General features: G+C 36.0%; 1 protein-coding gene across 1 annotated transcript in view; it reads left to right on the forward strand.

Annotated features, from left to right (window-relative positions):
* Window positions 1-23889, forward strand: part of PLCL2 (phospholipase C like 2) — a 100166-nt gene that overhangs the window by 51855 nt on the left and 24422 nt on the right. The window contains exons 3-4 of the mRNA XM_066555107.1: window positions 2946-5432; window positions 8833-9036. Of these exons, the coding sequence (XP_066411204.1) occupies window positions 2946-5432; window positions 8833-9036 (2691 nt within the window). The remainder of the gene's footprint in view (window positions 1-2945; window positions 5433-8832; window positions 9037-23889) is intronic.

Genomic DNA, 23889 nt, shown 5'->3' on the forward strand with positions numbered 1-23889 from the left:
TGTTCAGATGCAGTTTTCTGATGTGCCATTCTTTTTGATTCAAGGCAGACCTAAGGCCATGAGAGACCTGACCCAGTTCATGAATGCCACCTCACTTTTGGGGTGAAATCCTCCACATCTTAGAGCAGAATAAATCTGTCTCCTCCATGCCAGATTATATTGCCAAGGCTCACAAATGAGTTTCCCACAGTTTGTGCATGCTCTATGCAATTGCATTCTCACCTTGTGGAGTGAGAGTTTCTTTTCTGTGTCTTTTCAGACAGGTGGGTAATTCAGATGAATTTTTCTCAACAGTGTTTTTGATAAAATATCCTTGAAGTTACTCTGATCATGCAGAGATTGATCATGACTTCCATGTCTGTCAGGATGGGGATTTGCACAGGCAATCTGGTAGTTCAGGATTATTGATCTCTGGAGAAGCAAAAATTTAGGAAGGGTGTTCTGGAGCTCAGAATGTTTTTACAGCAATTCACACTGTGCTGCTGGCTTCATATAAATAATCTGAGTGGCTAGACTCCTTTACCCTGCAAAAATGAAGAGTACTGCTGAACTGGCTGCGAATTCATCTGGCAGGCAGGCAAAATAATTTTGCAGGTGATATATTGAATTGCTCCTCTGATCCACATGCATGAACTCCAATTCAAGCTTTCAGAGCTGGCAATTGAACTGCCTGGAGATGGACTTCTTTACATCAGATGGCATCAAGAAATAGAAAATATTTTGTTTTCCTTTGTGGTTCAGTGACTTGGATCAGATACAGTCCTGATCATAGATAAAGGTGTAGACCTTTCTTCTGATCATGGTCAGGTAAGGAATACTTGCCTTGATGGTTCTGGTGTCAACTGTCTCTCAGTCAACAGTATTCCTCTCCCAGGTCTGTGACTGAGGAATCTGTAGCATTAAGGGGTTTCAAAATGCTTAATTCCAAGCCCTGAAGTATCAAGCAGGAATGTCATTGCTCACTTATGTGGGACTGTCCTTTGCCACTTTTTCAGGTTAGGAGATATAAATAGGTAGACAAACAAGCTAGGCTTAAAATAGAACAAAAATCTCTGTAAACAAAAATCACATTTGATTTCTTTTCTTTTTTTTTATGTTAAGGAATTTTGCATTTGTTTGGAAACAATCCTTATGCTTAAACTACATGTAATGAGATTCTGAGAGTCAACCCTGTGCAGTATCCATTGCAGGTGTTTGATTTGCAGTTGGAAATAAAGCAGGCCTCTGCAGGGTTATTCACTTTTACTGGTCTCTTGAGAACTTGAACAAAGCAAATTCTGCTGTCATTAAAGGTGCAGGAATAGTATGGTTGATTAATTTTCTCAAACACAGAACATCAAATATTAAGGGTGCTCACTTTACTAATCATTGTTTTCAGTGAAAGACTTTTCAGATGCTTATAAATTAAATTACAAAACCAGGACTCTGCATTTTTAATTTAATGAAATTCAACATACTGCACATGTGTACTGAGCTGGAAATGAATTTTGTAATAGATGGTTTTTATTTGAACATCTGTTCAGCATAGCAATCGTTAAAAGTTTTCTTTCACTTTCCTTTCTGCCATTTAAGCAATGCTGATTTGCACTGGAACATACTTCAAATGGAAAACTGTTTCAGGGAATATATATTTTTTTTTTTAGTAAAGCTGGAAAAGAAATTTTTTGCACTGTGCTGGTTTATAAGAAGAACACTTCTAATTAAGGTATCTTAAAATATTTATATTTAAAAATATTTTAATGCAAGTGTTATTTCAGACTAAAAGTTGCTCCTCAAGACACGTTGCTTTCAGAAGAAAAATCTTAGCATTTTTCAGTCTCAGAAAATGCAGATAATGAAAGTGCACAAGTTTCTTAAATTCAATTCTTATGAAATTGATTTTACTTGAGTCATGTGCTGATGATTTATTTGCATTTGCTTTAATTAATACAAATAGGTACAATAAAGGTAGCTAAATTACCTTTCCTCTCTTTTTTTATGCTTATATATCCTTATATGCCCAAGCTTTCTCTAGTAAAGTAAGATCTCTGGGTTATCTAATTGCTTTAAGAGCAATGGTGAATCTCTTTTGCTTCCCTTCCTGACCAAGTCATCTATTCAAGTTCTTTCTAATGACATGAAGGTTCTTTGGAAACAGTTAAATTAAACCGTCTCAGAAGTTCCCTTCTGAGTCACTGCTGTATTTTCTGAACTTGCAGAGCTGCATCTGCTCCTGTCCAGTTGCTTGTGTTTCAGTGCAGCTTCTTTAGATGTTGTGTTTTTTTTTTTTTGCTAAGGGGAGGGATGTGTGAGTGCTGGGGGCAGCCTATGGGAAGAACATGGATGGGTGCTCTGGTGAAGGGAGCTTTGCTTGAAGAAGTGCTTACTAAGTCTTGTATGCTAAGATTAAGGCTATGTCCTATGGATTTTATGTAGTTAGGGCTGTGTCCTATGGATTTTATGTAGTTAATTGTGTATTAATGTTTCTGTGGTCCAAGGACCCTGTCAGCATGGTATTAAAGATTTACATTCTGTACTGACAAGTTTGGCAAGTATCTATAGGACTGCATAAGGACTCAGAGAAAAGCTAGCTTCCTACTGCCTTGACTTTAGAACCTGTTCTCTAAGTAGGGTACAACTCATAAAATAAAATGCACATACATGTATGCAATAATACAGCATTATTATTTTGTTAACATTCAAAACTAATTTTTAAAAATTTTTTGTCCATCAAAAGTACTAAAAATTAACCCTGGAAGATTGCTTATAGAAGCAAGAGCAAATATTAAGGCATTTTTAGTATTCTGTGATGGTGCCAGTAAGAATTTCCATCTTACTGGTCATCGCGCAGACTTTATTGAACTGCTTGATGAACTTTCAGCTTTAAGTTGAAAGCTATTTCAATGTTGACCAAAATCACACTGACACATTACTTTTTTCTCCCCCCCCACCCCCTTGTTTACCAGGATGGTACGAAGCAGAAGCGAGAAAGAAAGAAGACTGTGTCGTTCAGCAGCATGCCCACAGAGAAGAAGATCAGCAGCGCCAGCGACTGCATCAACGCCATGGTGGAAGGCTCCGAGCTCAAGAAGGTCCGATCCAACTCCAGGGTCTACCACCGCTACTTCCTCCTGGATGCTGATATGCAGTCTCTGCGCTGGGAGCCTTCCAAAAAGGATTCTGAGAAAGCAAAGATTGATATCAAGTCAATCAAAGAAGTGAGAACAGGAAAAAATACGGATATCTTTCGCAGCAATGGAATATACGACCAGATATCAGAAGATTGTGCATTTTCAATTATATATGGAGAAAATTATGAGTCACTAGATCTGGTTGCTAACTCAGCGGACGTTGCAAATATTTGGGTTACTGGCTTAAGATACCTGATTTCTTATGGAAAACATACTCTAGATATGTTAGGAACTACTCAAGATAATATGCGGACTTCGTGGCTTTCACAAATGTTCAGTGAATCAGATGTAGATAATTTGGGACATATACCCCTATGTAATGCTGTACAATTTATAAAAGACTTAAACCCTGGTTTAAAAACTAACAAAATTGAACTAAAATTCAAAGAGTTACATAGATCCAGGGAAAAAGCTGGTACTGAAGTAACAAAAGAAGAATTTATTGAAGTTTTTCATGAGCTTTGTACCAGACCTGAAATCTATTTCCTGTTAGTTCAGTTTTCAAGCAATAAAGAATTTCTAGATACCAAGGACCTCATGATGTTTTTGGAAGCAGAGCAGGGTATGGCACAGGTCACAGAAGAAATAAGCCTTGAAATTATTCAGAAGTACGAGCCAGCCAAAGAAGGCCAGGAAAAGGGTTGCCTTTCTATAGATGGGTTTACGAATTATCTTACTTCACCAGACTGCCACATATTTGATCCAGAGCATAAAAAAGTTTGTCAAGATATGAAACAACCTTTATCTCATTATTTTATAAACTCATCTCATAATACATACTTGATAGAGGATCAGTTTCGAGGGCCTTCTGACATCACGGGTTACATTCGCGCTCTAAAAATGGGTTGTCGAAGTGTTGAGCTGGACGTATGGGATGGTCCAGATAACGAGCCCGTGATTTACACTGGGCATACAATGACATCACAAATTGTCTTCCGTAGTGTCATTGACATTATTAATAAGTATGCCTTTTTTGCTTCAGAATACCCTCTTATTTTGTGCTTAGAAAATCATTGTTCTATTAAGCAGCAGAAAGTGATGGTACAGCACATGAAGAAAATTTTGGGGGACAAACTGCATACGCAGTCTCCAAACATTGAAGAGTCTTATCTACCATCACCGGAATCACTTAAAGGGAAAATACTAATTAAAGCAAAGAAGCTTTCTGCTAATTGTTCTGGATTAGAGGGAGATGTTACAGATGAAGACGAAGGAGCAGAAATGTCACAGAGAGTGGCGAAAGAGGGGGTAGAACAGCAAAACTCAATGACAGGGAAACGATTCCAGCTCTGCAAAGATCTCTCTGAGCTGGTGAGCATATGTAAATCAGTTCAGTTCAAAGAGTTTCAAGTTTCATTTCAGCTCCAGAAGTACTGGGAGGTGTGCTCTTTTAATGAAGTGCTTGCTAGCAAGTATGCCAACGAAAACCCAGGAGACTTTGTAAATTATAACAAACGTTTTCTCGCGAGGGTTTTCCCCAGTCCTATGAGGATTGACTCTAGTAATATGAATCCCCAGGACTTTTGGAAATGTGGCTGTCAGATAGTAGCGATGAACTTTCAGACACCTGGCTTAATGATGGACCTTAACATTGGTTGGTTTCGACAAAATGGAAACTGTGGCTACGTCCTTCGTCCTGCTATCATGAGAGAAGAAGTTTCCTTCTTTAGTGCGAATACAAAAGACACCGTGCCTGGAGTTTCACCTCAGCTGCTTCATATTAAAATCATTAGCGGGCAAAACTTCCCTAAACCCAAAGGATCAGGTGCCAAAGGTGATGTTGTGGATCCTTATGTCTATGTTGAAATACATGGAATCCCTGCTGACTGTGCTGAGCAAAGGACGAAAACTATGCACCAGAACGGGGATAATCCAATTTTTGATGAAAGCTTTGAATTTCAAATAAATTTACCAGAGCTAGCTATGGTGCGTTTTGTAGTGCTGGATGATGATTACATTGGGGATGAGTTTATTGGGCAGTACACTATTCCCTTTGAGTGTCTCCAGACTGGTTATCGGCACGTTCCTCTGCAGTCTTTGACTGGTGAAAATTTAGCTCATGCTTCCTTGTTTGTGCATGTGGCCATTACTAATCGAAGGGGTGGTGGGAAACCTCATAAGAGGGGCCTCTCTGTGAGGAAGGGCAAGAAATCAAGGGAATATGCTTCTATGAGAACATTATGGATTAAAACAATAGATGAAGTATTCAAGAATGCCCTCCAACCTATTCGGGATGCTACGGATTTGAGAGAAAACATGCAGGTACAGTTTTATAATAATTTATTGGTTCATGTGTGTGCCTTTGTATTATGATGCATATGGAATACCTGCTTTTTAAAGAGTCTTGTATGTTGAACTATTTCAGTCTAATTCTGAACAGTTCTAAGAATGGATCATGTTAGAGGAGCATTTTAGGTGAACTCTACAGATGCAACTTTGAATGCACATGTGTATTTTCGTGAATGTGAAGTGGAAATATGACTCCAGAACTCAACCCTCATCCTATATTGTTGAAGGAATATTAGAAATACACTAAAAGAGAGTATGGCAATATTTTAGTTTGAAAAAACTAAGTAGAAATGTGGGAAGAATATACAACAGATAGAAAAGGGAGACTTTAATGCTTATCAGAGACCTTATTTGTATGTCTAAGAATGTTTGGCATAGTTTCACCAAGGTTATGTTTTTCCTTTAGTCCCAAATAGAAGGCAGTACTTTCAAGAAAGATCCATTTGCTTTCCATGATTCTTCCTAGTTATGTTAGAAATACATGGCATTAGCACTGAGGTGTTAGAAGGCATCTTTTAGAAGAAGTTGTCCTACTTTAGATGCCATATTAGTAAACACATTGAATTTAGGGAAAAAGTGTAGTCTGATGTGCTTTGTTTTGTGGAAGCCAAGAGATGTCACTTAAAAATATACTTGGAGATTCCAGGTACATAACTCCTTTTAGAAATGTATTAGAATTGAATTTTAAAGTTACATTTCATTTAATAAAACTTTATTTATTAACTTCTGATGGAATACTAGTATTGATCAACAAAATTAAGAATCATCATTTCAAATGGACTGACCTATCAAATCCTCTTGGTGTTATACAGTGTTAAAGGAAAAGAGATTAAAGGAAACATCTGAGACCTGATTCTGGATTTTAAAGGCACATCAGTGTATATAAATTTCCTTAATGAATAATCTTACATTAAAAATATTCTAATAGTAATGCAATTTTAAAGCTAATTTTATATGAAATAAGAAATTAGTACCTCATTATGCAGCTCTCCCATTCCACTTGGTATATAAATTTGCTTTTTTAAAAGATAATTTAAAAATATTGGGATGATACTTTGACTCATAAATGTTTCAAATTACAGGCTGCATGTAAAATGAACTTTACCTGAAGTTAACCTACTGAAGGCTAGAATTCTGTAGAATGAAGAGTACTGTATTTTAAGATACTTTTCAAGGAAGAGCCGAGTTGAGGAAGCAGTGAAATCATAGAATTTTGTTTAGCTACATTAAACTCTTGAATGTCCATGCTGCAGTATATGCACAGTGTAATTATATAATTGAAACCAGACTCTACAGTGGGGTTTCTTTGAACATGAGATATTAAAAGGTATTTTATGTATTTTATTCTGTCAGTTTGAAAGATGTGCTATCAACTAAATTTATCATTATCTCAAAATGCTATCAAGAAGATATTTTAAGCACATGAGGGAAGATTAATTTTTTTTAACTTTGCTAACAGATTATATAATGTGCACCATTTAAACTCTGTGAAACAAAGTTTTTACAGCTAATAAAAGCAAATAAACCACTCCATTAAAATAAGTATCAATTTATGCCAGGAAATGGGAGATTTATTTAATTTTTGTATTACTGAAATTTTGTTTTATAAATTGTAATGGTTTTTATGACCAATGTATCCTCAGAAGCCAGATTATAAAGGGCAAAGTTGGTTAGTTTGATTTTTTTAATATAAGATGGAATAAAAAGAAAGAAGGAAAATGTTTAATAGTTTAATATTAAAAAACAGCAGCAAATTTAATAGTTTCTCTGAATCTGTATAGGAATTGCCTTTTTTGTTTCTTTTTGTTCCTATATTACCAAGACAAAAGCTGATGTCATAACTTCTTACATATTAATCACTGATAAAAGTATAACATGGGTGATTGGACTGGATGTGGTATTACATGTTTAAGTTACTTAACAGTATGAGGAATAGTCTCTGGATATAGAATTGGAAGTCCAAAGGCAGGAGTTACTGTAGTTGTACATATTAGTCCTGTCCTCCTGTCATTAATTAATTGATACAATCTCTGGGTCCTCTTAACCTCTCTGTAAAATGGTTATTTCTTAATGGGTTATCTCAAGCCAAAAAGCCATGTACTTATCTTGAGCAAAATCTGTTTGAATGGATTTCTCAGTGTCTGTCTCTTGAGCTGTGTAATTATTGTGTCATTGAAATGTACATCAGTTGATAAAAGACATTTCTGTTTCCTGGACATTTACTAAAAGGTACACTCTAAGTGACTGGGTAGGTGCAATTTCATGTTCACAGAATTTTGCATGAATAAGCTGTGCATACATATTTGGAAGTCTGCTTTGGTATTTTGTCTGATAAAGGGAGAGCAAAATATTTCACATTTGATTCCTGTTTGAGTTAAGGTTGGCATTATGTCTTTCTAAGAGACATGTCCACAAAAGGGTCTTACCATGCCAGTAAGATGGAAAGTGGTTTGGATGAAAGTGAAAATTTGTACCAGATACTCTACCTGGATGCAACATGAGAGAAAGGAGCACTGAGCACATTTGTAACTTAAATATACCATATTTTCATTTTTATTTCCTACAGGAACACAAACTCCAGATCTGCCATAGATCACCAGTTCCCAATTGGTACAAAAATCCGAAATTCTGTACAGTGATGACAATATTCCCATCATGGAATGTCAGTGGCTACTTGGAGTCACACTGTATTTCCAATGCTGTAAACTTTCTTCAAGTTTAAACTTATGGCATTATATTCTACCATACTAGGTATAAAATATGACTAAAAAAGTCTTAGGGAAAGGTACAGAATCAGTATTTAAGTTAAGGTACCTTAAAAAATTCACTTAAGTGTGGCTCTGTGATAGGAATACTTCAATAGTGGAGTGCTGGGTTTGTGAATCACACCAAATGGGAGCCCACAGATCCACAGCATGTCTAGACTGTAGTTCAGGTATGTTTAAAGTTACAAATGTGCTGAATTCCTCCTTCTGCTTCACTTTGCTTAATTGGGACATTCAGCATCTAATATTTTTTTCACTTGGTGGCATTTAAAAATGTCTTGAAAATTTTCAAAATATATAACCACTATGTTTTAGAATCTGTTTATTTCCACAGTTAATGTTAGCCATGATAGAGAAGAGATATGCTTGTTTTAAATAGATGTTTTTTTCTGTGGCATGTACTGCATTCCTTGAATTTTAAACATTTTTGTAAACATTTGTGTAGTATTGGTTGATTTTGAAAATGCCAGTTCTTCAGGGAAAAGCTGTGGTAATTGTAGCACAACCATTGCAGCTCAAGTATAACAGTGAAGTATTTTATCCTGAAATAACAAGACTTTAAATTTCATATTTAACTGTAAAGGAAACTCTTTCTTTCCTTTTTGCAGAATGCAGTAGTTTCATTCAAAGAATTATGTGGCCTCTCTCCTGTAGCAAATCTTATGCAGTGCATTTTGGCTGTGTCTATGCACTTGGTTGGGCCTGATAATACACCCTTGGTAGTAGTGAATCTCAATGATCAGTATCCAACTATGGAGCTCCAAGGGATTGTTCCAGAGGTCTTGAAAAAGATTGTAACAGCATATGAAATGGTGAGTAGTTTTTTGTGGTTGTCTTATATTATCTGTTTGAAAGACTTTTTAAATGTATATTTAATATACTGTACCATGCTTGTTTTAAAACCTGTGACTTCCTATTTTAACCTGTGACTTCCTATTTCATGCTTCATTACTTGTGCTTGAGTTATTCCCACAAATGTAGAGCAATGGTAGTGTTTTCATACAGAGTAAAACGTGGAGATTATTGATATACTGCATGCAAACACGTGCTGCACACCTCAGAAGGTAAAGTGGTTATTGTCAAGAGGATTTAACATGAAGAAGAGAATGTATTGATTTACCTGTTTTACAGTAGTTTGAAACTTACTTTGTATCTATAAACCTCTTACTAATTTACATTTTTTGCTTGGGGGACCTTGGTTTATTTTGGCTTTGGCTCAACATCGAATACAAGAATGTCAGGCACTGCTTTTAGGCACTGTAGTTTTATAAGCACCTTGGCATGTAAAATTCTACACATGCTCTTTTATTTTCCTTTTCTCTATCTTTCATACAGATGTCATTTGGTTAGCCATTTTTACACATGTAAGCATCTGTAACGTTAATTTCAGACATTATGTTTCAGTAAATACATAAATTGTGTCTAGAGAGTGGAAATTAAACATGTTGCAGGAAAAAAAGAAGGAAGAACTGACGCACCAATAAATACTCATTTACATCTGCTTTGCATTAATTTGAAATGTGGAAAAAAGATCAAGAAGGGTTTGATTTGAAATGTCCTCCTTACTGCCACTGAAGTAATGTGGCAGAGTTTAATTGATTATTTAATCATTTATTTAATGTTTTCTTTCATGTGATGATGATTTTGCAATAATTTTGTGTGCTAAAATGAGAAACCTTACCTGGCAGCATCGGGTCACTTGCCTGAAAAAAAATGGAGAAAAATTAACCAGTATCCCTGTTTCATATATAGCTTGTAAACTACTGCTTTCTAAAGAAAAGGTAGCTTTAGAATTATGCTATACCAAAGTGAAAAAACCACTCATTGATAATTAGCAATGAAGGCAGGGTTTGTGTAGTTCAGCGGTGCCATAGATGACACAAAATCGGGCTGCAGTGATAGCAGAGCTACAAGAAAAGAGTGCATATCCTCTTAGTGGGGGCTTACAGGATATCACTGTAATTAGGATGTAAACAAGCTTGACTGTTGGGATTACAGCTGCAACAAGTAAAGAAGTTCTGTTTTCTTGCTGGAGATGTCTTTACCTGCAGTTTGTTCTGATGTGGTGATGCTGCTTGTTAGTGACTAAGCTATTCTAGGTACTTAAAATCATAGTTCTAAATCTGGAATACATTTTTTTAAAATATACTTAGACAAAGGTTACTTGTTACTCCAGAAATCTTTACAATCTAAGTTTGCTTTGCTCTTTGGCTCTCACATATGGTTTTTCCCCCACACATATTATACTCTATACATGATTTGAATATGTCTGTACTTGAGAAATCTATACTTCACTTATACATGTAAAAGTAATAGAACATTTATTTACTGGCAAAAAAAGCATTTGTCCATCTTCTTGTCCCTAAAATAGAAATACTCAATTTCAAAGAAACAGTATGATAGTGCTTCTAGCTCTAAATGGTATTGAAGATAAGTAAATTTAAGGTTATTTTAATCAAATATAAGTTAAAATAATAAGATGCATTTAAATTTGTGACATTTGGCTTTTGCCCATACTCTGTTAAGTTTGACAAAAGATTTTAGGGAATTAAAATCTGTAGGGTATGCTGGGAAATGAAGTCAGCCATGGGAGACATATTCCTGTGCTCTTATTTCTGAAAGTACATTGTGAAAGAGTGGGAGACATCTGTATCATCCTTTCCTCAAAGAGAGAAGAAGAAATGTGAGTGTTTAGTTCATATATGGGTATTTGCTGCAGTGGCAGATGTTCAGAGTCTGACAGTTTTATGGTTTGGGGGGGTTGTATGATTTTGGTGTGTGTCTGTATAATGAACCCTCAAAAGGACAAATCTTACCTCATTAGTTTTGACTTGGGATATTTTTGTCACGATTCATTAATACGTGGGTGTAAAATTCTGCTTAATAATGAGAGTTCTTCATGCCAAATTGTGGAAGGGCAGATGTACTGACAAAGTAATGATTACCTACTTGTCTTACTTTCTGCTGGCTTAGGCCTCAGTACAGGTCAGAATGATGCATCTCTGTACTTCCAGGGTGTCAGGTACTGTATGAAATCGTGCAGATAAAAAAAATAGAGTTCAATGTTTATGAAACAAACCTGGATTGGTATACCATAAATGCATGCATAGGCTCTCACTACCTTGTGTGCCCTCTCAATGTGGCATGTGCAATGGCATTCTCAAAGTGTGATTGTTTCAGGTTTATGATTTTTTTTAGCTAATGAAGAGATTCTTGTGTGTCAGAAATACTCTCTTTTCTATAAAACAATAATAAACGTAGAAGGTAATATTTAAGATTTTAATTATTCAGAATTTGTTTACATTGGGAGTGCATGAAGAACTCATTGTTGCTCTGTCAAGTGGGACAGGATGCCAGCCCTGAACAGCAGGACAGTCAGTCCACCTTTGGTAATTGGTAATTTGGTAATTTGATAATTGCAAATAAGTGGAATACTGCAGGGGCTGATGGAAAGGAAAGAGTATCTTCAGTGTAACATGAGTTTTTTTAAAGAAACGATGAGGTAAATGATAATAAAATAGTGTGTCAGTAGATATTTGGGGGTTTTATCTTTAAACAAATAGCACATAGTTAAATAGCTTTCTTAAATTATCTGCATTCACTTAATGGAGGAGCTGTTGAGTGATCAAGGCTAGTACTAGTCATGGATTGAAAAACCAATGTTATAGGAACTGAGGTATCATTTCTGGATAATAAAAACCAAATATATCTAGGAATTTTTGAGAAAGGCAAAAACTGCAGGTGTATTTTTCTTTAACTTCTCCATGCTCCTGAGTATTTTTCACCCTACCATCTTTTCACTGTTTAACAATGTTTTATTTTTCCCTCTTGTTCATGAACTTCAGCTTCCTTTATGTGATACTTCAGCATGCACTCTGTTGGTGTCATCACACCCATCACTGATCAGTGCTGCAGACTGAAGCTTGGAGTTAAGGCAAGTGCCTCTTCCACACCATTGCATGTTTTTAAAAATGTCTTATAACCTTTAAGATAAACAGTAAGTAAACCTTAAAAGTTATACTATGGCAAGAGGAAAAAAAATAAATTATGTCACCTTCAGTCTGCAGCATTATTCAGTGATGAGTATAGGAGCACTTCAGAGATATCCTAGAGTACTGTGCAAATGAGGCCAGATACTGTTGAGAACTTGACTGTCTCTGTTTGCCCTTAGTGGAGGATGAAGTGTCCCATTTGCTGAGGACAGGGTTTTCTGAACATTGCAAGCAGGCATTTACTTCTAAGAGAAAAACTAACAAGGAACAGGCAGATAACTGTACCTGTGTGAAAAATCAGTAGTGCTGCTACAGTAATTAGGATTAGATGTTATTAAATCCTAATTAGATAATGGTTCTAGTTCAAATTTTTCAGTTTTTGGGGTGGTTTTTAATTTTTTTTTTTGAGGTGATTTTGTAATTCAGAATGTCTACAGAATGTGGTATAAGTCTGTATTTTATTTAAATGAAATCAAACAAGGTGAATAGATTTTGTATATATACCCTAGGGAAGGTCATGAAAGCAGGTTGTGTTTATTGGTGGTGGGAGTTGAGAGATAATGAAAGTGAGAGGTATTAAAAGAGAGCGACACTATTAAATTGGAAAACACCATATCATTGGGGATGAGCAGTGCTGTAGTAAGCTTAAATCCAGTTACCTTATTTTTGGCTCTTTCCAGCTACTGACTCAATAGAGCAGATTGCAGGTGCAATCATGCAGAAGTTAACTTCATGTAACAGAGCTGGAAATTTCAGCAATGAGATAAACTAAATAAGATAGGCTATATTTTGAACTTGAACTGGAAAGCAGATAATTTGACACTGTATCTGGTAGAGTTACAGACAGGATTGATACTAATAGGGCTATTAAAAGCCTCTCTGAAAAGGACTGATTGTCAAGGTTTGGTAAAATATTAGTAATCCTCTCAAACTTCAGCTACTGTTCAAAATTTTAAATATTCTTCACTTTTAAAACTCATTTTGATATTAATATAGATTAATTGAGCAGAGCTTTATTGGGCATGTTGGATTAACTCCATAATTCTGAAGGAAGCCAAGGGTATATCCATTTCCTCTTTCACAGGGCCTAAGAAAGAGTGATTAGCAGATCTGTTTTGATTTAGATTTAGTTCATAAAAACTGTATTAGTTTCCTGTTTTTGATGTAGGTCATTGGTTATGGTTACAGTGCAAATACAGTGAGGAGGATTACAGTTATGCTGTGATTATAGATTTGTATCTTGAGAAACATGTAGAGCAAAACTTCTATTTCAACTCAGCCTGCTAATGTGTCAGGGTTATTCAGCTGAGAAGCCTTCGTTCCCCGAATTACCCTTTGAGGTTGCAAACTTCTGGGGCAACAAAAAATGCTGGATGCAGTGCTGGTAATTCTCTCCTAAAGCTGAGTGAAAATGTTGCTTCAACTTGTGCAAAGGCCTAAATATTCAGTTTCTGGTTGTGTCAGAGGAGGCTGAGTTCAGTAGCACCAATCTCCTGTAGCAGAACCCAGTCTTTGGATATCACATGATTTTAAATCATGTGATAACATCTGCTCATCACTTGCATTGTGCACTTGAAGAAAATTCAGATTTATCCATATAGTACCATTCCTGAGGAATATGTGACTGGCATAGACGATGAGAACTGTGTTCTGAGTCCAGTTGGTTCAGAATGTTGTCCTTGAGCCCATGACTTTGAAGTCAAGCTCCATGAGTTTTCCATGTTACAATTTACCTCTTAGCATTATCTGGCTTATGAAGAAGAGAATTTAATGCTTTGCACAGAAGGTTGAAAAGCTATTATTCCTTGCTTTTATACTTGAGAGCATAACTACATAAAACAAAACAAAAAGATAAAAGAAGTAGTCAAAAGAACAGACATCACCGACACTAAAGATACCGCCTGGGGAGTTTGAAGTAAATATGTACCACTTATCAAAAACACTTGGGGAGAACAACATGGAGGAGGTTCTCATGAAAATAAGGCATCTTCCAAATAGCTGAAGTCATGTGCAAATGGGGAAGACAGGATCCATATTTAACCCTGCCATGGTTAAATAAGAAATAAAAGAGAACTGACAGTGAAGAATTGCTAAAATGATCTTAAAAATAACAGTAACCTCTTTTCTGAAAAAGCAGTAACAGAAGTCAGTCAAAGATTATGTAAGTTCACTAGCTGATCAACGTTTAAAAGAAAGCCCCAGCTAAAGAGGCAAAGCCACAACACTTAATTAGTTTTTGCATCCATATACCTGTAGAGATCAAGGTTTCACATGAAGCGCTTCTTTATGAAAGACTAATTGCAGAATTAATCTGTAAGTGAAATGCTGACAGAAGATATTACAGAGGAAAGGCAAAAGACTGGGAAAATAATACAGCAGGAAGAGGAGATACTCATTTAAGAGTTCTGAAAGATCTCAAGAGTTGATGTATCGAAACTGCTAATTGTTGTGTGTATTCTCTCACTTGAGACTGACTATCAAAGTTGTTAGTGTGGTACCAGTGTTTTAAGAGATTTCCAGGGAAGATGATGAAATTACAGATCAGACAGGCTGACATCTGTACTGTGAAAATGGGTGGAAACTGTTTTGAAGAAGAAAATTAGAAGAAACATGGAGAAATGTGTCATGTTGAGGAAGAGTCAATACAGCTTTTATAAAATGAAGGGCTCATTAATCCCTTGGAGTTCTTTGATGTCAAAAAGCATGTAGACACAGCAGATCAGTCTGGGTAGATTTTCAAAAGCATTTGACAAAGTTTCCTTTCAAATGCTCATATTAAAATAAAGTTACCATTAAATTTTTAGGCTTTTAAAGTTATTAGATCTTTTCTGATAGCTAAAGTGAATGTTGGACTCAACCTGGTGCTCCAGCAGGAAAAGAACTTTTAAAGACAGTTTCTTGTGTTGATTTTTGCATTAAGGGTGTGTTTTTCCAATAAGTGGATTAGAGATAGTGGGTATAGCTCCTGCAACTTTGATGTAGCTCAAGTAGCTAAGCACTCTGGAAGCTGTATGAATTAATGCTGCCCCCAGATTTGCAAAGATCATCAAGGTGTGAGGTATGTAGCTGCTTAGACTTCCTTTCAACAACAACTTTCTCAATCTTAGTGTGTGATTGTTATAATGTGTGTTAAAACAGTAAATTTCAGAGTTGGCAACACAAATGCAGTATTTAAATTGTGATAACACACAGTGTCTCACTGTTTCCATTATTGCCTCTGGCTTTCTACAGTATTGCTTACTTTCATTATCAGTCTCTGCAGAATAGAACTGTCTTTATTTAAGTAATAAATGGATATAGTTTGGTGGCAAAGAGATCTAAGGGAAAACATACATCATTCATTGCAATTTAATATTGCAAATAGCCCAGGTAATGGTTTTTGCCATGTTTAATAAATTATAGTAATTCTAGATCCTGTTTTTTGAGATTAATTGAAATAGTTACTGATTGTGTAGCTGTTAGTCTGTCATAAAAACTGAAAACAAGGCATTCATGGAAAATATAGTGAATAGCTTGGACAGTTTCTTCAAAAAGAGTTGTGCTGCTTATTATCAGTTTTTATTTTCCTGTTTTATAACAACATGAAGGTTGTAATTATGCTTCCAAAAACAGAGCTGCAGATGATAACCTTAGCTTATGCTGGGCTTTTTCAGTCCACAAAGCAAATGTCTAATTTTGGGTACTCAAGGCTCCAGTGCCAAATGTTGTAAAGTATGAGCTGCTTTGCATTGATTGAAAAGCTCTGATAATGACAATTTAATGCTTCTGTGAAGTCAAGATTTCTGCATTTCTTTTTGAGAGCATGGATGGTGAAGCTTTTTGTATCCTCTCACTAATCCCATTATGTCTAATGGCTGACTCACAGAATTCATAAGAGCATAGAATAATACAGCTACTCAGGAAGAGGAGTGCATGTAGCTTTCTGTCCTGTTTTAATGTAGTCCAGTGAAATGTTTATGGAAGAGCATAAAAATAGGTCAGATGCATAGCAACTTCTCATATGTATTACATATTTCCAATAGGAGTTCTCTTTCTCAATAAGTTTTAAATTTGGTGTTTGTCTTTTTGAGTCCATCTGTGTGAAAAAAAATTGTGGCTATTAGAGCTGCTACTGATGGTTCTCATTTCAGAAATAACCTATTAACTGCCTATTAATTTTTTTACACAGATGATAGATTTTTGCTTCTTATACAGATAGAGGATTTTAATTTCATATACATGTACTTACTTGTCCACTTTTCACATGGTTTTTCATTCTATCAGCTTTAGTTTTAAAATTATGAAAATAATTTTGCTACAAAACCCAGATTATCAGGAAAGTGAAAAGCAGTGACTATTGGATTTAAAAAGGGTTTATTGTCCTTGGGTACATAGTTTGGAAGAGAGCTGCTGATTATTTACTCTGTCTTCAACCTAGTCTTTCTCATATACGTGACTCGTGAGGAATTAAGAACAAATAGTTCTCTTTAATGGAGGACTTGTGGACTGTTTGTTCCTTTGGTAGATTTTCTTAAACTGGGGGAAATTAATTCATTTTGGGTTGCTGCAGAATTAAGAACAGATTATGTTCTATTTTTTCTCAAGCCTACAAGAATTAGTTTTGCTAAGTGGATTTCATATCTTATATCTTTTGATCCTGCAAAGTATTATGGCATAATCTTGTCTTGCTTCTTTCTAAAGAAAAAAACCATTTTCCATGTATGTGTTTTCTAGAATATAAAACATTTCAACAAGAGGTGGGAGAGGAAAGGTAGGCTGAAAAGGTTAGACCATGAGTCTGTTCCCATGTTTTTTCCACTTAAATGGATAAACTGCCACTGTCAGGTACAGCATTACATTTTTATCATAATATGCCAGTAAGTTCAGTAAGCATAAGGGAAATTTCATCTGCTTTTTTGTTTGCTTTTTTTTTTTTTTGGAAGAGGGCAGTGGTTTAAAGTTTAAAGAGAAACATAATACTTGATTGTATCATAACATAAGTTATGCTTGAGGGGAGGTGTTCCTTCCCCTCTACTCAGTGCTGCTGAGGCCACATCTGCAGTGCTGTGTCCTGTCCTGGGTTCCCCAGTGCCAGGGAGGCATGGATGTGCTGAAGAGTCAAACAGAGGGCCACTAAGGTGGTGGAGCATCTCCTACACAGAAAGGCTGGGAGAGCTGGGATTGTTTAGTCTGGGGAAAAGAAGGCTGAAGGGGATCTTATCAATGTGTATGAATGCCTGAGAAGAGGGTGCAAAGAGGTGAGAAGGCGGCTACTTCCATTGGTGCCCAGTAACAGGAGAAAAGACATGAAATGAAAACCAGGAGGCTCTGTCAGAACATCAGGTAACACTTTTTGACTCTAAGGATGACTGAACACTGGAACAGGTTGCCCAGAGAGATTGTGGAGTCTCCAGCTTTGGAGATACTCAAAAGCCATCTGGACATGGCCTTGGGCAGCCAGCCATGGTAAGTGGCCCTGCAGGAGCAAGGGGGTTTGGATCAGATGACCTCCTGAGGTCCCTTCTAACTTTAATAACTCTCTGCTGCTCTGCTAAATTTATTTTCTTGTACAGTTGAAAAAATATTTTCTAACTTAGACAATACATTTGCTAAAAACCTTACTGCTTTGAAGGAAATTTGGTTTGATGTGATTATTCTTCTGTGTGTAGAGAAGTAGCAGTTAGCAGCTTGATTTTCTTACCTTGATACTTTGGACTGTATTTGGATAGGAGAAAGATCACCTTTTGTTTATAGAGCTTTAAACTTTCTGTGCAAAACCACACCTGATTTTTATCCATAAAGATGTTACTATTGATTGTGGTCTTGAGCCAGAAAGTTCAGTTCTTTTGACTGGATATGTCAACTTCACTATAATTCTTTTTTACATAGGGTTGTTTAGGTTGGAAGACATCTCTGGAGATCATCTAACCCCAACCCCCTGCTCAAAGCAGGATCACACAGCAGGTTGCCCAGGACTGTGTCTAGTTGGCTGTTGAATATCACCAAGGGTGGAGACTTCACAGTCAATCTGGGAAACCTCTTCCAGTGTTTGACCACCTAAGATTTCCCCTGAGCCTTCTCTGCTCCAGACTGACCAGTCCCAGCCCTCTCAGCCTCTCCGCATATAAAAGATGCTCCAGTTCCTTAAATCTCTGTGGGTTTGTACCGGACAGTACTCCATATATTTCTTGTACTGAAAAACCCTCACAAGAAAGAGATGGGAAAAACTCAGCATGGGTTTACAAAAGGGAAATTAGGCTTAGCCAATGTGTGTAGCCTTCTACAACATGGTGACAATCTTGCCAGAGCAGAGGAAAGCTTTGGATGTTTTTTTCTTGGTAGAAGTCAACTTCTGTTGTTTATGGTGGTCCTGTTAGAAGTTGGATGTTTCAGAATTCTTTCAGTGTGGTGTCCATGCTGTAGGAACATTTAGAACACAATTCATTTGAGTTGTGAGCTTTGCAATCTGATTTTACAGCAATTTCCTTTCTTATTTGCTATAACACCATTCTTTTGCAGCAGAAAATAAAAGGCAGCACATACAGTTTAAAACAACTCCTTATGCAGCTGCAGAGCAAGCTGACTGTGGCAGTTGTCACTGAGAGGACTAAGAACAATTCATTTGCTTGTTCCAGTGCCACAATAAAGATACCTTTTGGTGCATTGACATTGAATGCTGGACTGCTTGGGTACAATTTTTACAGACATCCTCTTAGAGCTGACCATGTTTTGTTTGAGGTCCTGGTACCTATAATGGTTCTCAAGGGCAAAGAGTTTATAAGGAGTCCCTACCAGAGTTCCTTTCCTGGATGTTACTGCTTGGGGCAATGGTAGCAGCTTCTGATCCTCACTGTGTAACACATCTTTTGAAGTGGTGCAGATGCTATTAGCAGTTTGGAATGCCCTGTGTTTGGTTTCCTATTTTTGTGAAGGGCTGTTTGATAATGGTGCTATTTGTACAATCTTGGGCTTAATAAAATGTCTGAAAAATGCAAATTGTATGTTTATTACTGCTGTTAAGAGCTCCAGTTTGGCTTCTGAATACTAAAGATACATACATTTATTAGAAACGGTGTAGCTTGTGATTTCAGAAATGTATCTAATATGCAGAGTTTTGGATGAAAGTAGAATGTGAGTGCCATTTTAATGAAGATTTGATTTATACCTACTGTAAGGTTTGCTGTTGGAATGTAGGTCTAGCAGTATTGGCAACACATTTACAGATGTCGAAATTTGAATGTGTGATGCGTTTTTCTTGCTAAACATAACGTTCATGCTTGGTGTTGCAATTGTGTCAGTGAAGGTGTTTTTTCTCACTGAGTTTCATCAGCCAGACACAGTTTATAATTGGTTGATTTTTCCATTTTAAAATACAGCTGATGTCTTCTTGTATGCTACCAACCAGTTCCACATGCAGAGGATTGGGTAAATCCTGGGGATTTTGAAAGATTTCTTTCCCAAGGCCTCTGTTAAATGTGATATTTAAAATATTTACGGTTGAGTTCACTTACATATTTTCCACAAGTTGAGGGCATAAACAGAATGTTTTATCTCCTACCAGAAGACCTGGCTATGTGAGCCTAGTAGAAACAGATCTTGTTCAAATTCAGCTGAAATTAAAGAAATTGTTTCAAATACATGCATGTGTACATACATGTGAGCACTTGCATTAATCTACATGGTGTTAGTTCATAGCACTTAACTCTTTCATAAAACAACACAAGACAACAAACTTTGAAACATAAAAAAACTATCCTAAAGGGTAGTCTAGACATTTATATATATAATTTTAAGTAACCATCTTAATGAGAGAGTTCTGTTTTGCTGAGAAGGAGGATAGATTTTTTTTCAGTATATGAGTTTTTCATTTGGTTTGTGAGGACAGCATCACATAAGGGATGAACTGTTAACAATTCAGTTCCAACTGAAGCAACAATTGTGATTTCTAACCATCATCATTGGCTTTTTAGGGTAGGAACAATGTATATAATCCAATAGTAATTGAGAATTCTGGACTAATCATATAATGCTTATTTCTGAATGATAATGATAATAAATATTAATAATAATAATAATAATAATAATAATAATAATAATAATAATAATAATAATAATAATAATAATAATAATAATACATCTTTCTTGATATTCATCCACTTGTTAGAATAACTAGGTAAAATGCTTGCATGATTTAACCAATATAGTTTGAAGAATACAACAAATAGATCAAACTATTAACCTGGCCTCTGCAAAAATGTGATGACTTCAGGGCTATAAAGCTTACTATTCTGCATTTCCTGTTTTCCACTGACCAGCAAAAAAAGTAGGATAGTCCAGTCTGAAATGAGCACCTGAGAAGTTCTCTGGTCGTGCTGAGGTTGGAGTGTGGTGGTGGGGTGGGAATTGCAAGGAGAGTTGAAGCAATTTCATCACTATATCTTGTAAGTTCTGTATTTAAAATCCATTTTTGGATATTTTGAATCTTTGCTTCCAAACCAAAAGCAACATAGGTTAGAAATGTGAATCAGTATTGTAAGAGGCTTGCTAGAAAATATAGCTTACTAAACTTCATGTAGCATGTGTTCTTTTCTTGAATATGCATGGGCAATTTGCAATACATTTTTAATGAACTGGTTGTTGCCTATTACATTTGTTTCCATTTCTCTTTCCAGATTTATCACTGATAATATTCTAGAAGTTAGATGTGGTTAGAAAATACCTGCTTATTGATGGCCTTGTTCAATATTGACTAGTTCAGTGTAGAGTGGATCCTACCTGGTCTTTCTCCTCAATTTCCACAACTAATTTGCCTTGAGATTTCCATGTCTTACTCTGCTGCAGACATAGTGGGTTTCACACTGAAGCTCCTCTTTACTCATCATTTTCTATTTCATTTTTATATTGATCACACATATACACACAAGTATATTTGGATTAATTTTCTGTTTAAATATAGGCATTTATAGATAGTTGTTCCATATGCTGTGTCTGCCAAAAGTCTTTCAGTCTCTGTGAATGTCTATATGAGTGTTTTCATGAGGTTAAAGCTTTGGCTGGAACACTAGTAAGAATTCATATGTTCAAACACTCCTTAAGAGTAATTTAACAAATAGCTGAATCCATACTAAAATATGACTGTGTGGTGAAGAGCAATGTAAGAATGAAATTATAATGAACTAATAGTATTAGTTTATTAATCAAGCACAACTAGAAGGTGACACCTACTCATGCACACAGCACAGTGCTCTATTATTTTCTTAGGGAAGGACATTTGAAAATTGGGGTGTTCCATAACAGTGATTGAATGGTAGTGGCAGTCAACCCCTGAATTATTGCTAGCTCAGCCAGTTTTGCTCTGCAGTGCTGTTAATCTTAAATACAGCTTTGTATGTATTTTAGAGACCAAAGATAATGAAAGTAACTGTTACTGGTCTTGATAATATAAAAGTAGATATTAGAATAATTTCTGCCACATGAAATGCATTGCCATTTTTCTTCACAAGTTACAAAGAGGGTATTCCTTTTGATCTGAGGGTATTTAGCAGCTTTCCATACTGGAACTGTGAAATATGAAATTGGCATGTTATTATAAATCTTCAGTGTTAGCCTGACCATGATGAAAGAGCACTAATACAGGGATTAGTTTCTTTTCCTTTCATCTGCAGAATCAGTAAAACGTTCTTCTTTTGTCAATACAGAAAGTAAACAAAAAAGCAGTAATGTAAGCATTTTTATTCATCTTAGAATTCTCTTATTTCTGAAAATCAGTGCAGCATCTCAGAGTAAGTTTTCTAATCAGCTGAGACTTGTTCTCCACTGCTTCTAAATTACTGATGTTCATGTAGGCCATAGAAAGGAAGCAGAGCAGGTAGATGTGTTCTGTGTCTGGAATAGGACCTAACTGAGATAACTTAGAAATTATGTTATTAAACACATGGGGTCAGGAAAACAGTGTAGGGCAGTTGTAATATTTCTTACAATTCCTTCAAGACAAATACCTTGAACAGGCAGCACAGTTGTTCTCTTTTCATGAACTCCAGTCAAAAGAGTGCTCAGGTGAAAGGACTCATATTGATAGGGAATCCCTCTCTAGTTCTTATTATTGTGTATTAGCAGCCCAGAAAAGCCCAAGATTCATATGTGCTCAGCATTTTATTTTTCAAGGTGATTTTCAATTCAGAAAAACCTGCTTTACAGTTTCCTTTCCTTTCCTTCAGCAAAATAACATCAGCTATTGGAAGTATCCAGCTGACATCAGCTGTGTTTTGGTTCTCTCAATTTAAATTCATTGCAGAAACAAATTTATTATGTGACATACATATTGAAACAGGTAAATCCTTGCCTGTCAAGCAAATTTACAGTGATCTTATTTCAATTTGTGAGTTCTGTTTTAGAGACTGAATAGTAATGAAACACAGTGAAATGGGGCTTTCTCCTTGACTGATTAGGAATAGTCGGTTTGCAGTGCTCCCTATGTGGGTGAAATATAGTATTCTCTTACTTAAATTGTCTTCATTTTGTTACACTTAAATAGTAATCAGCATAATTCTATTTATATGTAGTTTTTGCTTGAGTGAAAATTGATATTTATATTCAAAAAACAATCCAGTTTAAACTGTGGTAAGCTAAAGTTTTTCATTTGCAGCTTAGCAACCTGATCAAGTTATTTTTACTTCATATATTATAATTTATATTTATTTAAAGCAACCCCGACAACTGACATAATATAAATCAGGCTAAGTAGATACTCTAAATAGAGATTAATTGGGATGTGAGGATTAAATTAAATTACCCAGTATGATGACCTCCACCTACTCTAAAGTTGCTTTTTCACATGCTGTTTGTGTGTAGCAAGTAAAAATTCAGGGTTTGCATCATTTTCTTTATTGGTTCAAACCGAAATAATAGAAATGGAACTAGAATTATTTTTAAATGCTTTGTCGTTTGTTTAAACCAGATTTTTGTGCAGCTGACAGTTACAGAAGCCTGAAGAGGAGTTTGTCTGTGCAGGTGTTTTTCCTCCTCACTTGCTTGCACACTTGTCACGATCAAAAATCTGAGACTTGCTTGCCTGCTTCTCAAAATTGATTTATGCCTTAGTTGGAGCAATGTTCAGAAAAACAGCCTCAATGTCATTCAGCTGGAGAAGGCTCCTTCTAATATGTGTGAGAGAGTCATGCCTCTTACAGTAATTTTTCTCTGAGGAACAGTGTTAGAGAGGTTTGGGCTTTTTTTCCCTGTAACATTCCTTTTTCCCTGTAACATGCTTTTATGAGGATTGTTCCTCCTCATAAAAGCAAATGGTGATCTCCTAAGGAAAAGCAAGTTCCACATGAACACCCACATAAGTAACATGTCAAAACTTTAGTCATTGTTTTAGTGGAGAGAAAATTGTCTGCTTGAGTGGAAAGCAGAGATGTCAGTGGGGAAGGTGAGAAGCAAAGTTGTTACTTCTCAGTACATACCCTAGGCTGAAAATTCTGCATGGCTCCATCTTAGTGCATTCAGCTGGGATTCCCAGAAAGGCTTTTTGTTTAGAAAGATCAGCTAAAGGAATAATTTATTTTTCTTATCCTCCACTACCAGCCTCAAGTGATTTGTTTTCTTCCATAAAGCATTGTCTCATACATGAGTGCAGGTCTAGCCACAAAAGGGAAAATGTAGAGGAAAAAAATCTGGAAAAGCAGTGGAATG

The sequence above is a fragment of the Molothrus aeneus genome, chromosome 1, assembly GCF_037042795.1.
Source record: "Molothrus aeneus isolate 106 chromosome 1, BPBGC_Maene_1.0, whole genome shotgun sequence".
NCBI lineage: Eukaryota > Metazoa > Chordata > Aves > Passeriformes > Icteridae > Molothrus > Molothrus aeneus.